Source organism: Triplophysa dalaica, chromosome 11 (genome assembly GCF_015846415.1).
Source record: "Triplophysa dalaica isolate WHDGS20190420 chromosome 11, ASM1584641v1, whole genome shotgun sequence".
In the NCBI taxonomy this organism is placed as follows: Eukaryota; Metazoa; Chordata; class Actinopteri; order Cypriniformes; family Nemacheilidae; genus Triplophysa; species Triplophysa dalaica.
In genome coordinates, this window is record NC_079552.1 from 10,817,105 (window position 1) to 10,833,921 (window position 16,817).

The 16,817-nt window shown below is 37.7% G+C and overlaps 1 protein-coding gene across 4 annotated transcripts in view; it reads left to right on the forward strand.

Moving 5' to 3' along the window:
- vcla (vinculin a) overlaps positions 1-16,817 on the forward strand; it is a 34,325-nt gene that overhangs the window by 12,712 nt on the left and 4,796 nt on the right. For 2 of the 4 annotated variants that reach the window (XM_056760632.1, XM_056760634.1), the window contains exons 4-18: positions 637-745; positions 1,828-1,950; positions 2,300-2,460; positions 6,686-6,779; positions 7,524-7,671; positions 8,265-8,418; positions 9,444-9,619; positions 10,255-10,445; positions 12,288-12,487; positions 12,721-12,849; positions 13,188-13,337; positions 14,755-14,863; positions 15,098-15,400; positions 15,493-15,617; positions 15,788-15,973. In XM_056760632.1, the coding sequence (XP_056616610.1) occupies positions 637-745; positions 1,828-1,950; positions 2,300-2,460; positions 6,686-6,779; positions 7,524-7,671; positions 8,265-8,418; positions 9,444-9,619; positions 10,255-10,445; positions 12,288-12,487; positions 12,721-12,849; positions 13,188-13,337; positions 14,755-14,863; positions 15,098-15,400; positions 15,493-15,617; positions 15,788-15,973 (2,358 nt within the window). The remainder of the gene's footprint in view (positions 1-636; positions 746-1,827; positions 1,951-2,299; positions 2,461-6,685; positions 6,780-7,523; positions 7,672-8,264; positions 8,419-9,443; positions 9,620-10,254; positions 10,446-12,287; positions 12,488-12,720; positions 12,850-13,187; positions 13,338-14,754; positions 14,864-15,097; positions 15,401-15,492; positions 15,618-15,787; positions 15,974-16,817) is intronic. The other 2 variants (XM_056760633.1, XM_056760635.1) reach the window with 1 other exon arrangement.

Consider the following 16,817-nt stretch of genomic DNA (forward strand, 5'->3'; position numbering starts at 1 on the left):
ATGTTAATTCTTTGGATCATTTTAATTCTTTCAGCTGTTCACACTAAACAGAATCACTTATCATGCGGACTAACTTGCGGCCCTAATGTGCCGTGATCGCATATCCAGCGTCCCCTGTGTGTTAAACGTGTGGGCGCAGCATAATGGAGCTCAAACAGAGCACGTGATCTGAAGAGCTGCCATACACACAGTCTGACTTCTATCAATGCCAGTTACTTTTTGTACAGTTTCTGCTGGTCACAAGATTTCTCATCACATGACGAAACTTGCTTGTAAATAAGAAAACAAACAAAAAGGCTGCCTCAAGAGTCAAGACATTCAATAACTATATTAAGTGACACTACTCTGCGTACAGCAATGATATGAAATGTATGACTTTCAAAACATCTAATGAAATGTTATCATCAGATTGTGTGGCTTATGTACATCTACTGGGAAGATATTATATCATCACTCTGTGGTGAAAGCTGACTCTGAGGTCTATTAATAGTTCTTCTATCATCTTTCTCAAGGATCTGTGATGTTTACTGGGCGTGATGTTATGGCGCTATTGTGGGTTTGCCTGTTTAGGGCAGAGACCTGTGGAATAAGACCAATAATGCGGTTGAAGTTTGAACTTTTTCTTGTCATTTTCAGGTGCGTAAAATTATCCGTGTATGTAAAGGTATCCTGGAGTACCTGACAGTCGCAGAGGTTGTGGAAACCATGGAGGACCTGGTCACTTACACTAAAAACCTGGGACCAGGTGTGTCTACTTTTCTTGTCAGTTTTATTCTGATTGTGTATTTGCGACGCCCGCTGAAAAAAAAAAACTAAAGAACCCATCACAGAAATTCATTAAAATACCATCATGTACTATTAGCTTTTTCCATTAAAGCCATTACAAAATTCCTTTCTGTAGTGTGTTTTGGGCGTTATTCCAATTGGATTTAACATCCTACCAACAGAATCCATCACATACCAGTAGACACAAGTATAGTTTCCATTTAATCCAATACAATTCCCACTATAACCATTAAAACCATTAGATTTTCCATTTGGGCAAGAAGTTATAATGGTTTTCAATGAGTTTTTTTATTGGTTTATATTGAAACTGTAGTGGTGTCTATTGGTATGTAATGGATTCTACTGATGGGATGTTAAATTCTACTGGAATAATGCCCAAAACACACTACGAAAAGGAATTCTGTAATGTCTTTAATGGAAAAACCTTTTGGGTTGCATTGGTATTCTAATGGAAACTATTAGAAATTCTGTGATTGTTTCTATTGAGTTTCTATGTTTTTCAGCAGGGATCCCACTAATAGAATCAATCACATACCAGTAGACACTATTATTATTTTCATTTGAAGCAATACAATTCCCATTTTACAACGCTATCTGTTATTTTATTCATTCAGGACACAATCATTTTAAAAAAAATTTCCCCCTTTGTTTGGGTGCTACAGTAACTTTCCCATTCTTAATATTATTTGATTTTTATCGACTTGACCAGATGTTTTCCACTAGACCAGCACTTTTCGTGGTTGCACAAAACGTTTTTTTGTAAATATCATCTAATGCAAAACATTGATTTTTATATAATTATCCATCCATAATGCTGAGCCCTACATTTTCTGGCATTGTCCTGGCATTTTCCCTTTTAATATTCACTGTATGTCAATAACGAAAGATCTAAAAGCTTTACAAAGATTCAAAGATGACATTACTATCATTATCACATTATTCAATTCGATTTTTCATGCTCAACTATCACTAACTTTTAAACTCTCCTACGTATACATCCCCCCTGTGTTGATTCATTGTTGTTTACTCTGGAATTCTCAGGCATGACGAAGATGGCAAAGATGATCGACGAGCGGCAGCAGGAGCTGACGCACCAGGAGCACCGCGTGATGCTGGTCACCTCCATGAACACAGTGAAGGAACTGTTGCCCGTGCTCATATCAGGTGAGAGAACAGCCGGCAGCTGTTCGCGTGCAGTTTCCGTGTGCCAGCCGTTGATATGGCAACACTGATAATTGTGGTCATTTAGCTGCTCATGCCCTGTAGGCAGGGAGAGATTTTCACGTCTTCCTGTTAGCTTTCTGCAATTGGCTCAGCAATAAATAACCAGGTTGAATGTGGATCATTTGTAGCAGCGACAATCCTTTTTATGGCCCTGTTTGCAAATCATACAGAGATATTTAAATGCCTGATAGCTGGACACATCATTTATACGCAATGTCATTATGTAAGTATATTTTCAAATGGCTCTTGAAAGGGGAGACATGACAGAATCGTTTTTTATGTACATCAGCCATTAAGATCTTTGTGACAACAAAGTGCATGAAGAGTCTTGGCGTGGAGGAGGCGCTGAAGAACAGAAACTACACGTTTGAGAAGATGAGCGCTGAGATCAATGAGATCATCAGAGTTCTGCAGCTCACGTCATGGGACGAAGATGCCTGGGCTAATAAAGTATGATTCACATGCACAAACACACACTGTTTACACTTTGGTGATAAAAACTTTACGATTGATTCAATTAGTCTGTATGCACATACATTTACATAAAGTGTTAACTGTGATTTGCAATTTATACCGTTTTGCTCCATTGGGAGTGCTTGGTGTATCTTTATACAGAATCTGTTTTTCTCCGCGAATGCATTCGATACACACTCATCCAACCTGCTAATGTAATCTGTTCCATTTCCAGCACCGATCGCAGTCACATTCAGAATTCAGTGACTGTGTGATATTACAGAGCGTCTAATAACTAGCACCATCACCACATACAGACACGGCGCTTGACAATTAGATTAATGATCTTCAAATGAATATTTCACAATGACAAACTCATCTGAAATGCTTGATATTCAACCTCTCGTGCTGACTGATGACACCCTTTGCTTGCTTAGCATGCATAATAAATATTTCCTTATGAAATCACTCTACTCAAATGAGCCTTCTTTTACTTTGCTGTCACCTCTGTTTTCGTTTGCCCTGATGTAACTCTTTAAACATGCCTTTCTTTTTGTGCTCTCTTTCTTTTCTGTGTCCCTCCATTTATTTTCCCTTCCTGTAGAAGGTAAGCTCTCCTCTCTCCCCCCGTGTAATGCGACAAAGTGCATGCCAGATCATTGCACCGCTAACAATGTGTGCGTTTCAGAAGTCATCCTCTTTTTTTCTTCATGTTGTTTTCCCTTTTTTAGCCTAACTTGACATCTTGATGTGAACAATGTGATGCTGCTCTTAAAAAATCCTGCATAATAACTATAGACCAACAAGGAATGCTATTAGATGTTGTTGGAATGTCACTGTCACATAGTTTCATCCTCACCCTTCACGTGCTCGCCCCTTCAATCTCAAAGTGTTTCTTTGTCACTTATTCTCACAGCTTGTCACTAACGTCTCGGGAAGTGACAACCTTAACGCTTGATGTCTGTCTCTGTTGCTACTGCTGTACACATTCCCTTCACCTCACAGAAAGATCAGACTGAATGCTGTTTCGCCAGATCAAACTGGTGTTCTGCTCCGACACCCAAGTCCTTCCCACTGTTAAGGACAGTTTTCATGGGTGGGGTATTTAAGGTGATCTGCCACGTTTAAAGGGGTCATATGGCGAAAATACGTGTTTTTCTGTGTCTGTGGTGTGTTATGAGTTGGCCATGCATGTATGGGATGAATAAAAGATGAGTTCTATCCAAAAGCGAATGCTCACCCAGACCTGCCGGAAAGGCCTCGTGTAACCACACCCCCACAAATCTACATCAGATCGTGAAATGACGATACAATAATTATAAAAATTATAAAATACAACATTTTAGAACCTTAAATTGTTTATACACATTGCATTAAGTACTTTGGTTTTAAGTGTTATATCTGCTACTTTATGGTTGTAGTCAGTTTAGATGCAGAGTACACAAATGACCATCTTTAAAATGTTATTGTTAAAGTGATCGGTATTGGTGTGAACAGGCCTGATACGGTGGTTGGTCTTTTTGTGCCCTATTTGTTTGGTCATTTTCAATCTTTTGTAAGTAATGTTACACCAGGGTCAAATGTTCTCTGTGAAGCCATGCACTTAGCTTTGGATGAACTCGCTTTTGTCTAGAGAGAATAGAATTGAAATTCAACCCAGACTGACGGCTCCCTCGTGCCTTGTGACTGGCGACACGAGCGATGGATTGATATGGTTATTATGCCACGCACGCGTACACACACACACACAAACACACACACACACACACAAACACATAATCCATTTGCTTGCAAAGAATTATGAAATAAATAGCCTGTGCAATGCCATTTTCACTCATAAACTGTAAACAGAAAATTAGTTTTTATTGCTTGTCGCCTTGTTCAATATAAACTTTTGAGTTCATTTGGAATCTGAATAAAGCAGTCGGTAACCTAAGCACACAGCTTTGGCTTGAATCGTCCATAATCTACACCGACAGAGTGTTGGCAACAATAATTTCCATTTTACATTTAGAGCCCGTAGATTAATATTCTGCAGAAGTCTGCAGCTATTGTAATTCCTCACAGCAGGTGCATGAGATATCTGTCATCAGATCCGAGCATAAGCACAATGTGTATATTCAGACAGAGAGTGTTCAAACAGGTCCTCTGACTCCATCATGAAATATTGATTGGATTCACACGTTCTGGCCTGTATCTGAACTTAGTGCTCTTTCAGTATAGGAACTTGAGGAACGAGTGCAACACTGCAACGTTAAAAAGCGAGATTAGGGTTTATACATCATTTGTATTCCATTTTATTTACTTTGCGCTTTTTGGTCAGGCTTCAAATGTTGAAATACACCGTCTCAGAAAAAGTAAGAGATTATTTCAAATGTTCATATAATCAGCATTTCTAGATGCATTGTGGTCATTCTAGAACAGTGTCTGTTGAATGTCAACCAAATCAAACCTCAGGATTGACATAAAGTCATCCAAGAGTAATGTGTAAGACTGACAGGATGACAAGACACATGAAAACTGTGATAAAAACTTATCACATTAAACTATTTGCAACTTTTCCTAAATAGATTTTAATGTAACAGTTGTATTGCTTTAACGTGAACATGAACTTGTTTTCTTTGCAGTATTTGAGATCTGAAGAAAATACAGAGCATCCTTTTTGCTGTTTTGACCGGTTTCATTTTCTGCAAATAGAAAAAATATTTTTGAAATTTGGTAGAAATATTGTTCGTAGATTACAGAATGAAACAAAAATGACCACTTCACCTAAACACCTACCTAGAGTAAATCAAAATAATGGTCTCTTATGTGGCATCATTCTTGACTTTGCCATCCAAGCCTGAGCTGACTCCATCCAATAATGCACATAAATAGGAAATGACTCATTAACTCATATCTTGTTGAATGCTGAACTGTTACTGTTAAATCTGTATACTTGTCCGCTATCCAGTAACTGAGGAAATGGATTGGAAAGACTTTATTCAGTATGCATCAGGATTATTGCACGCTCTAAATTTATTTAAGCTCTTGATATGTTTATAAAAAGCATTTTAAAGGGATTCAAACAAATGCATTTGTTTATCTGTAGTCAAACAGTAATGCTCCTGTCTAAGACCTGAGATGTGAGAGATGTATAATAGTGTGAGATCTGCTGGGCTGGTGTCAGGATTAGGCGTGAGAAGTAAATTTCCTGCCCTTCTGCCTCTTCTGATTGGCTGTGACTGCCAGTTTGTCTCCTGATAGAAATGCCACAAGCAAATTATTGTCTTCTCTTGCTGCTGTTTTTTTAATATAGCCTAGCACATGTGGTATGAGATCAGTGGAAGTGTAATACTTCGTGTTGTTGGCTTTGCTAAAAACTTAACCTAGGTATGAAAAATAATAGTAAATGTAAAAAAACTGTGAACTAATAATAAACACTTAAAGGGATAGTTCGCCCCAAAATGAAAATTCTGTCATCATTTACTCACCCTTAGGTTCTTCCAAATCTGTAAAAATGTCTCGGTTTTGCCGAACACAATGGAAGATATTTGGAAGAATGTCAGCAACCAAACAGATCTCATCTCCTATGACTCCCATAGTATTCATTTTCTCTTATATGGCAGTGAATGAGGGATGAGATCTGTTTGGTTACTGACATTCTTGCAAATATCTTCCTTTGTGTTCGGCAAAACCGAGAAATGTATACAGATTTGGAACAACTTTAGGGTGAGACAGAGTTTTCATTTTTGGATGAACTGTCCCTTCAACAATAATAAAAGCTAATAAACAGATGGATTTGGACCTTGAGCACTGCAGCACACACTGAACATGTCGATTACAAACCAGTGCCCTTCATTTGTCTTTCAGTATTGGATGATCTTGAACTGCTTGTATTTTTTATGAAAATGTGTACATTGAATTCAGAGACTGCAGTACCGTTGTCACGGTTGAGTTGGTGAAGGAGACAGGTTCTCCTCTAAATGTGTGCATGGTGCAATGGAGTGTGAATTGGTGATTATGTGGGCCTTGCTCTTATTTTGTGTGTGTGATTGAGAGAGAGAGACTCTTTATGTCCTTCATAAGGATGGAGAGAGGTGGCTCTGTGCTGCAGAACCCCCTCCCTTTAAACATTTAGTCCCTCACGTGTACAGCTACAACAATTGCTGTTACCACTCTGATCCATGCAGTGGGAGAATATGAAGAACATGATGTATTTACTAACACACTGTTTCTCCTGAAGGACACAGAAGCCATGAAGAGAGCACTGGCAGTGATTGAGTCAAAGATGGGTCAGGCTAAAGGCTGGTTGAGGGACCCTAATGGTCTGCCAGGTAATACTCAAAAATTACACATACAGGTACATATAGTATATGTACCTTATACCTACTGTATATTATACTGTAAATCAGTTCCCTAATATTATTTTAAGCAGTTATGTCATAAAGAATTTTTTGGAATAAGAGTTTATTGTGCTATGAAAACATACTTGTAATGTCAAAATGTCCTTTCCCTTAGCTGCAAAAACTGCCTGTTCCATATTATCAGTTCAAATGGGCAAGTGATATGGATGTGACATTTTCAGTCAAAACTTGAAATATAAATTCTCAGAGAATGTGTTTATTACAGAATCATCTGCTTATGTTTTACTAAACCAATCAGAAAAATATCTCAATCGAAGGATATATTTTAAGAGAGGAAAAGTAATGTAATAAGTTTTTGAGATAAAACATACTTTGTAGGATTTCTGTGAAGTAAAATGTGCAAACCAGAAGCAATAATACCCAACAAATGGAGAAGAGATAGTTTACCACAAAATAGTTTATTTTCATTTTCAAGTTGTCATTTACAAGAAATATGGACCGTTATGGCTGTGACCTTTCTATGAAACTGGATATTTAAACCACCAAATATTGACACCTGACCTGTATTCAGTATTGTGAAAACCTTTGGTATTTGTGGTTGCCCAAATATCAATTACAAAATCACCCTATATGGTGTTCATAAAATTAGTTTTTCTTTTAAAATGAGGTAAACGTATATGAGTGGCGGGCTGGTCTTGTTTGATATTTCTCCAGGTGACCCAGGAGAGCATGCGCTACGTCAGATACTGGATGAAACAGGAAAAGTGGGTGAACTTTGTGCTGGGAAAGAGAGGAGAGAGATCCTGGGAACAGCCAAGACCCTGGGCCAAATGACCGATCAGGTGTCAGATGTGCGGGCCAGGTACGCCCCCCTCATTTCCCCAAGAGATACGTCAGAAGAGCAAGCACACCTGTGGAACAAAATTAACTTTAATTATTTTATCGCTGAATCAACCTACTTCAGCATTTTAAACTGTGAGCCAGATGTCGCCACATGTTGGCTCGTGTGAAGTGAATAATGCATTAATGCAGCTGCTGCTGTGCGTAATGGTATTCATAGTCTTTCATGCACAAAGTTAACGTCTGTGTGATGTGTCTTGAGGCTTATAACTGAAATAGACAGCAATGAACCTGTTTTTTAGGTTGTTTGTAAACAGGCTAAATCTCCAGAGATTATTTATCACTGAGTGCTGAGTACAGAAGAAAGCTGCCGTATGGTACAGTATGTGTCAGGGATGTGGAAAGCCAGAGAAACTGAGAGATAAGATGCAGGGCTTTGACTTTATTAGAGGGATTCAAGGAAAGCAGATTTAAGGCTGAAGGGTTTTCCAATCCGCTGCTGCCTGGTCTATTGATCACGTTGGAGTATTTCAAAATGACATTTGCATGTAGTTCATATCTTATTTTGTCTCTCTTTGATGATGACAATGATATCATTAAATGTTTTTTCTCCAGAGGTCAGGGCGCCACCCCCATGGGTATGCAGAAAGCTCAACAGGTGGCTCACGGTCTGGACATTCTGGTGGGGAAAGTGGAGAGTGCCGCCCGGAAGCTGGAGGCCCTGACCAATGCCAAGCAGGCCATCGCCAAGAGAATTGACACAGCGCAGGTCAATCGTGTGATCGTTTAACAGAAGCATGAAGCTGCTCTGAGGTTACTTAAGCGGTTTTATATGTTTAAGATTTGTTATTTGTGCTCTGCCCATAGTGGACTTGACCAACATTTTATAGTATCAGCTTGACCAATTTCCAAACTACAGCGAAGCAAAAGTACTTTCGACATCCCTATTAGTCTCTAGGTGTAATAGCAGACATTACATATTTTAAATCTTTTCTAAAGGACATACAGTATGTGTACTTTAAATCATAGACATCGCAACTGATGTTACATAAAAGTCTGAAATCTAAGATCTTGTACTTTGGTGGGGCACTGATAGAAACTTCACATAAATTCGCCAGCAAAGCCTTTGATTGTGTAACAGTCACATTCCTTGTTCTGAATAACAATGCAATCATGTAGATTCCTTCCATTCTTTTTAAATACATCTAAAATGAAAAAAAAAAACATTTTAAAGGTCCAGTGTATGAAATGTAGCGGCATCTGGTGGTGAGATTGCGAATTGCAACCAACGGCTGACTCCGTTTCGAAGCACTACGGAGGCTGACACAGGACAAAGATGTCATCACGTTTTCTCTTCTTTGTCGAAGGAGATAATGTATTTACGAAAAGCGCTCTGTAGAGCAACTTGTCTGTTAAGAGCTACTGTAGAAACTAAATGGCGAATTACATGCAAGAGGACCTTGTAGATAGAAATAGCTCATTCTAATGTAATGAAAACAACACTTTGTTATGTAAGGTCTTCATACACCTCTGAAGACATAGTTATGTATATTATATTGCATTTCTGTCAAAAGATCCTCCAAAAAAAACTACACACTGGACCTTTAAGAAGAGTCAGGAAGAACAAGTTCATTCCGATAATGAGGGATATAAATATTTTCTGAAGTTTTAAATATACTTCTAAGTGATTATTTTGCTTAGCTCTATTTGCTTACATTTTCGAACACATTTAGAAAAGAAAAAAATTCAATAACATTTTATTTGACTTTATTGTTCATGGGTGTTTCTCTACAGAGCTGGCTGGCTGACCCTAATGGAGGTCCGGAAGGGGAGGAGAACATTCGGGCTCTTCTGGCAGAGGCCAAACGCATTGCAGACCTGTGCGAAGACCCTAAAGAGAGAGATGACATTCTGCGCTCCATGAGTGAGATCGCAGGACTCACAGCAAGACTGGTCGAGCTTCGCAGAATGTAATTACAGACCAACAGCACATGTGGTTAACGTCCTTTCATATGAAAAACATGTTCTTTCTGCTTTTAAATAAGTAAAAAAACAGGCAAGTACTACAAATGTCATTTATATTTAATAAGGCGCTACAGCCACACAGTTTGAAACTCCTGATTAGAAATGACCATTTATAAAAAATTCAGAAAACATTTTAGAAGCTGATTGGATGTCACACTTCAAATGATTTTATGACATCACATTTACATATAGTCATTTAGCAGACGCTATTATCCAGAGCGACTTAAAAAGTAGGGGAAAACAGTAGAAGCAATACGTGCAACAAAACAACAACAATGCATAGGTGCAGTAAGACAGTTAGCTTACCACAGTATACGAAGCTAAGAATATCCTTATTTATTTATACGATTTTTTGGGGGGGTGGTAGGAAAGAAGAGAAGAATTAGGAGACTGTACTAATGGGTCAGATGTTGGCGGAAGAGATGTGTTTTAGGCGATTCTTAAAGACAGCTAGAGAAACCGCTGATCTTGTGCCAAGACTACTCAACAATAAGGCTTCCATATACACACAGTAAACTTAAGCAATTGACATCACTGTATATGGCATTTGGTATAATCTCATTTTCTCCTTGTGGTACAGGGGTAAAGGAGACACCCCGGAAGCTAGAGCGCTTGCCAAACAGATCGGCACAGCTTTGCAAAACCTGCAGGCCAAGACTAACCGCGCCGTGGCCAACATGAGACCCGCCAAGGCTGCTGTTACCCTAGAGGGCAAAATGGAGCAGGCCCTGCGCTGGATCAACAACCCCGGCGTGGATGATCGTGGAGTAGGTGTGTGCCAGCATCAGCATTACTGCTTAAATCACAGGGCAAAATCCATATTCAGTTTGTTTGGATAAATATGAAAAGCTTGTTTTCAGTACAGAACTGAATTAAACCATGTTGTGCACCATGTTTTGGTATATCTGTGTGAAGCCTATTGGCCAATAAGCTCCAGGGAAAGCTTGTGGTGATTTGAGGCCATTATTTTCCCCCCAATTGTTGACACGGGGGAATTGAATGACTAACTCATTTGTTTGGCACTGGGCACTTTACTCTGGACCTTTATGTGTTGTGACAGATAGATCATTATCTCCGTCACCGTTAAGATTTATGTTCATGGTTACAATATTTCACTATTAATCGCCGCCATGTGTCCTATTCACAGCAGGTCTTGTTACCTTATGACTGATGTGCGACTTTATGGAATTCATAGAGAATGCTAGAAGTATTAAAGCGACCATTCCCTGTGATGCCAATTTTCAAACTTTAGTTAATGTAGTTAATGTTGCTGTTAAAGCATAAACAATATCTGCAAAATGATAAAGCTCAAAGTTCAATGCCAAGCTAGATATTGTCTTTAACAGAATTCGCTTTTCTAACTAGCGCTTCTGTTATTAGTGTTAATTAATATAACCGGTCTGACCCATTCGGTCCGGTGTCATTTCCCTCGCCATAGTAGCAAAAAGATGGCGATCTCTAACAAAGATTGACGTTTGCACATGCACTAGCACACACTTCGATCGATCCGCATGTGTTTAACTAATGAAGTGAAGTTGTCACCATTGTTACTGTTACTAGCTTACTGTTTATTGCTAGCTGTTTATTGCTAGCTTAAAGCCAAAGCTTATGAATACATGTGCACAGAGAAAGGGTATGGGTGGGACATCTTCATACACTCTCTAAGCGGAGCCAATCACAACAGACCTGGTCAGCTTACCCAATCAGAGCGTTTGGAAGGAAGGATTTTATTTCGACCAGAAGAAATCCAGTCGTTTTGTTAGAAGAGGGACAGCAGTGAATAAAGACTTGAAATATAAAGTGTTTTTTTAAACTAGAAACATGAACATCCATTGTTAAACACCTAAAAAACACAATCAAAGCTATAAAAACAGCAAAAGACTGGCTCCTTAAATACTCAAAAGTATAAACTACAAGTATTTACTTCACTGGTTAAGGGAAAGTCTACATTTGAAGTATGTTGTCAAACAGCATTGGGAAAGAATTACCATGTCATAAAATGTAAATTATGCCTTAGTTTTGCTTTTAGTTTTATTATAGATAAAAATTTTATAAAAAAAAATATTTTTTATATTTATAAAAATAAAAGCTAATTAAAAATATTTTATTGTGTTATATAATGTTGATTTTAGTTCATTTGTATTAATTGTAAGAAAATATCTTTTTATTTTAGTGTTAATGTAGGTTTGTTTTAATGTTCAGTTAATAATTGAAAAATACTTTATTTATTGCTAAGGCAACATTAAAAAAATTCCCCACATTTTTTAGTCTGATATCTTATTTTATTTGAACTGATTTCAGAAATGTTTGAATAGCTTTAGTTCAAGAATATTAGCTTTTTGATTTGAAATATCTAGGTTTTTACTCTAAAATGGATTTATCATCCAATCAAAATGTTATGATTTTTTTCTGTGAAATCTATTTAAAGGAATAGTTTACCCAAAAATGGTCCCCATAGAAGAAACAAAATTACTAGGATCAAGTCAATGGGGACCATTTTTGGGTAAACTATTCCTATACGTAACTTAAACCAGTGGCTTTGGTTTTATGTGCAATATGTATAATGTCAAAACTGGTCCATATGTCCCAACCATCTTCACTCTGTGTCTTCAGGCCAAGCTGCCATCCGTGGGCTGATAGCAGAAGGCCGTAGGTTAGGTAACTCTCTACCAGCGCCGTACAGACAGGAGCTGCTTGCAAAGTGCGATCGAGCGGAACAGCTGATGATGCAGTTGGCAGATCTGGCTGCGCGGGGAGAGGGAGAGAGTCCTCAGGCCGGCGCTGTGGCCGCTCAGCTTCTTGAAGCGATTAGAGTAAGATGGCAAGACATGGTGTCCCCCTTGTCTATTAAAAAATTCCCAATATCCTTCACATCAGGTGTGTGTTATGCCCGGTTGTGATCTTCTCAGATGAAAAGTGCAGAGGACAGATTTGCTGATTTATCAACTCAATATAATATAAGCAAATGACTCCATCTGCTGGACATTCTTGGTGTAACACTCCTTGGTTTTTATTAGTATTTATGGAGTTATGTGTTCTTTGCAAGGATCTGAAGGCAAAGATGCAGGAGGCAATGACCCAGGAGGTTTCTGATGTATTCAGTGATACAACCACACCGATCAAGCTTCTGGCTGTGGCAGCGACAGCGCCTCTTGATGCCCCTAACAGAGATGAGGTTCGCTGAACATACATCATGTCAAAAACAGAGCCCAGCATGAGTCCACTGTCATATCAAATATTCTAATGCAAACAAGCTAAAACTAAAGTTTACATTTTAAACCAACCACGTCTTTATAAAGAAATTATATTTAGAAAATTATATTTTTATAATTGTAATAAAAATAAATAAATGTTATTAAAATGTATATATTTATTTATTAACATTTATTTGTATTTATTTATGTATAAATATGTTTATGGTTAAATAATAAAAATATTTATAGAAGTATAATTATATAAATATTTTATATATACTTGTAAAAAGTTATGAGTTTTTTTTTTTCATTCCTGCAGGTGTTTCAAGAAAGAGCCTCTAACTTTGAGAATCACGCCAACAGGCTGGGAGCTACAGCGGAGAAGGCTGCTGCGGTGGGAACAGCTAATAAGAGCACAGTAGAAGGCATCCAGGCAGCAGTGAAATCAGCCAGAGGTTTAACACCTCAGGTATGTTTGAGAGTCAAGCTGGGGATAGTTTATACATATATACGTCCATGTATGTGGACATCCAGTTCGGTGCTTATTCCAAGTTTACTTAAAGTGCACGTAATGGTGTTCTTGAGACACAGCCAAGCTTTATATTTGGCCACTAGCCACTGGATCAAGTGTCAAGATGGCTTGCATAGCTTAGACCAGAGGTTTCAAACTTTTTGGGGCCTGGGACCCTAAGAGTTGAAAAAAAATTCAAGACAAGAACAATTAAAAAAATATTAAGCTGTTTATCACATTTTTCACTCTTTTCGAAGTATGTGCATTGTTATACTTGACACGTGTCATGGTGATAAATAAAAACATGAATCTTGCATCATTTTAATTCTTCTTTCAAAACTGCTTTACATGTTCTAATAAAACACGTTTATTATGTTTAGCAACCTCTATTAAAACCTTAATCTATTCAAAGAATGTATGAATTGTTGGAAACTGACAAAAAAGGACAGAGCCACACTCCAGATAGCAACAAATTCTTTTTAAAATAAAGTTATAGGAAAGATTGTAGATTATCTTGAAAGATTGTAGAATTATCTTGTGTCCCAGTTTAAAAATTATCCCTAAATAAGATTGTAAGTAATCTTCCTCATTTTACTATAAGTCCACTGCACACCACTGAGATGTATCGCCAAAGTCTGTTTTCATTCATTTTTCCTCTTTATTTTTTTAGACTAGAATGTTAATGTTAAAAATAAATACATGTATAAATAAATAAAGATAGAAACAAATAAATGTAATATATATATGAAAATAAATAAAGGATTGAATGACTCGATAAATAAAATAATTAGTTTTTACTGTTTTTGATCTTAGCTTTTTTTCAGCTTTTTAATTGATTTATTATTTTCTGTGTCATTTTTTATGTATTTATTTTTTTATTACATTTTTATTTTTAGATTATTTTATTTATTATTTCCTTTCCTTTCCTTTTATTTTTACATTTATTTATGTAGCCTTTCATTTATTAACACATGTATTCATTTATTTATTCTTGTATTTATTTTACTTTCTGTGTCTTTTATGATAATTAGATTGGTTCGTCTTTCTTGAAGTTTGTTTTAAGATCATTGTCCTGTTAGAAGATCCAACTTGGCCCATAATGCGACTCCTAGCAGGGACTGTAGTTTTAATTTTAATCTGTTGATATTTGCTAGAAGAAGCAGTTTAGAAGCACAGTTGTGTCAAAGTGCACTCAATATTTCTTTATTGCGATGACACCTAGTGGTGAAGATGAAGCATTTCTGCCACATCAACTTTTTTCTGTTAGTAATGCTAGTATGGAAATGTGCTATTTACTCTGGTGCCATACTTTATGTAAGTGATTAAGGATTATTTAAATGAATTATTATTTATGTATTTGTTTTCACACGAGTAGGTCACTTCTGCTGCACGCATTTTGCTGAAGAACCCTGGCAACCAGGCAGCATACGAGCACTTTGAGACCATGAAGAATCAATGGATTGACAACATTGAGAAAATGACTGGTAGGCATAATCTCACATTACCTGAAGGGATAATGCACCTGTCATCATTTATTCACCTCCATGTGGTTGAAAACCTGTATCTATAAGTAGTGTCTATACAATGGAAGTCATACGGATTTAGAATGACATGAGGCTGAGTAAACGATGAATGAATTTTCTTAGTCAACTATCCCTTAAAATACACGCGTTCTTCTAAAGAAAGTAAAACAAAGAGCAAAAATCTCTATTTTTCAGGTCTTGTGGATGAAGCCATTGACACCAAGTCACTTTTGGATGCTTCGGAGGAAGCCATTAAAAAAGACATTGATAAATGCCGGGTTGCCATGGCTAACGTTCAACCCCAGATGTTGGTTGCCGGGGCTACCAGCATCGCTCGGAGGGCCAACAGGGTCCTTCTGGTGGCCAAACGGGAGGTGGAGAACTCCGAGGACCCTAAATTCAGGGATCTGGTTAAAGTGGCTTCAGATGAACTTGGTAGAACAATCTCACCCATGGTCATGGCTGCTAAAGCTGTGGCTGGAAACATTCAAGATCCAGGTTTTTTCCTTGAATATTTTATACATCCTGGTTACATTGAATTATTGACATTTAAATGATTGCTGAAAGAAATCTTCTATCTTGTTGAGCAGGTTTGCAAAAGAGCTTCTTGGACTCTGGCTACAGGATTTTGGCTGCTGTTGGGAAAGTGAGGGAGGCCTTTCAGCCTCAGGAGCCCGAATTTCCCCCTCCGCCTCCAGACCTTGATCAGCTGCATGTAAGTGCTACAGTTCTCTATCAATAAACTACAATGAAAATTTGAAATCATTTATTCATCCTCATGTTGTTCGTTTTTTGGTGAAAAACTTTTATGACTTGTATTATTAATGAAAATACTGAATGGCTCTACTAAAATGCTTTTGTGCCATCTCATTCCTCCTATGACAGGTCCATGATGATCATGCTCCTCCCAAACCGCCCCTCCCTGAAGGAGAGGTTCCTCCCCCGAGACCTCCACCTCCAGAGGAGAAGGATGAGGAGTTCCCTGATCAGAAAGCTGGTGAGATGGTGAGCGAGCCCATGATGGTGGCTGCCAGGCAACTTCACGACGAGGCCCGTAAATGGTCCAGCAAGGTGAGTGAAGCCAATACACTTAAAATACACAAGTTCTGTAGATGTACACTATCTTTATACATGAGAAATCTCACGATGCTGGGTCATAATTCGCCACAAATTCAAGGGAAATAAGAATGTTAAAGCCTTAATATGTTTTCCATATGCTTTAAAATGACTGTCAGGACCAAGAAGAAATATTTGAATCATTAATAGTCTTACATTCATTATTGATTATTTTATGACGTTTCATACGCATCTTAAACTTACAAAGTGAAGCAAATGGATTTGATGCTCTCAAGCAACATGTGATATAAATGATAGGACACCGTAATCATACTTATTTTAATTCTTGAAGTTCAAATTAAAGTAAATCATTTTATCCAGACAGAATTATTTCTGTAATATATCCTGTCGAGAAATATGACCCAGACATGTTCTTTATGGGCTACATGAGATTCATTCTAAAATGATGATTGTGTAAATTTCACCGGCTGTGGCGCGTGCAGCTGTTGAATCATTGCGTGGATGTCTTGTCATCACATTTTAATTGTTTCTGACAGTGTCAATATTGTCATCTTATGCGTTCTGTGGTAAAGATAGTTTTGTAGATACTGCAGAGAAATGTGCTTTGTGTACCAGTCTGCTGTTTATGACTGTGACATGTTGTTTTTTGTCATTGTCACCAACCTGAAATTTGAAAATCTCTTGAGATTATTTCAATTTCAGGAAAACAAGTAAAAACGGAAACTGTCATCTATGAAAAGTGTTTGCATGCCCATCTCTAACGGTTTGAACAAGTAGATTCACTAATGTGTTACTATACTGATGGAGCAATACATGAGTTTTCTTCGCAGCTGTACCC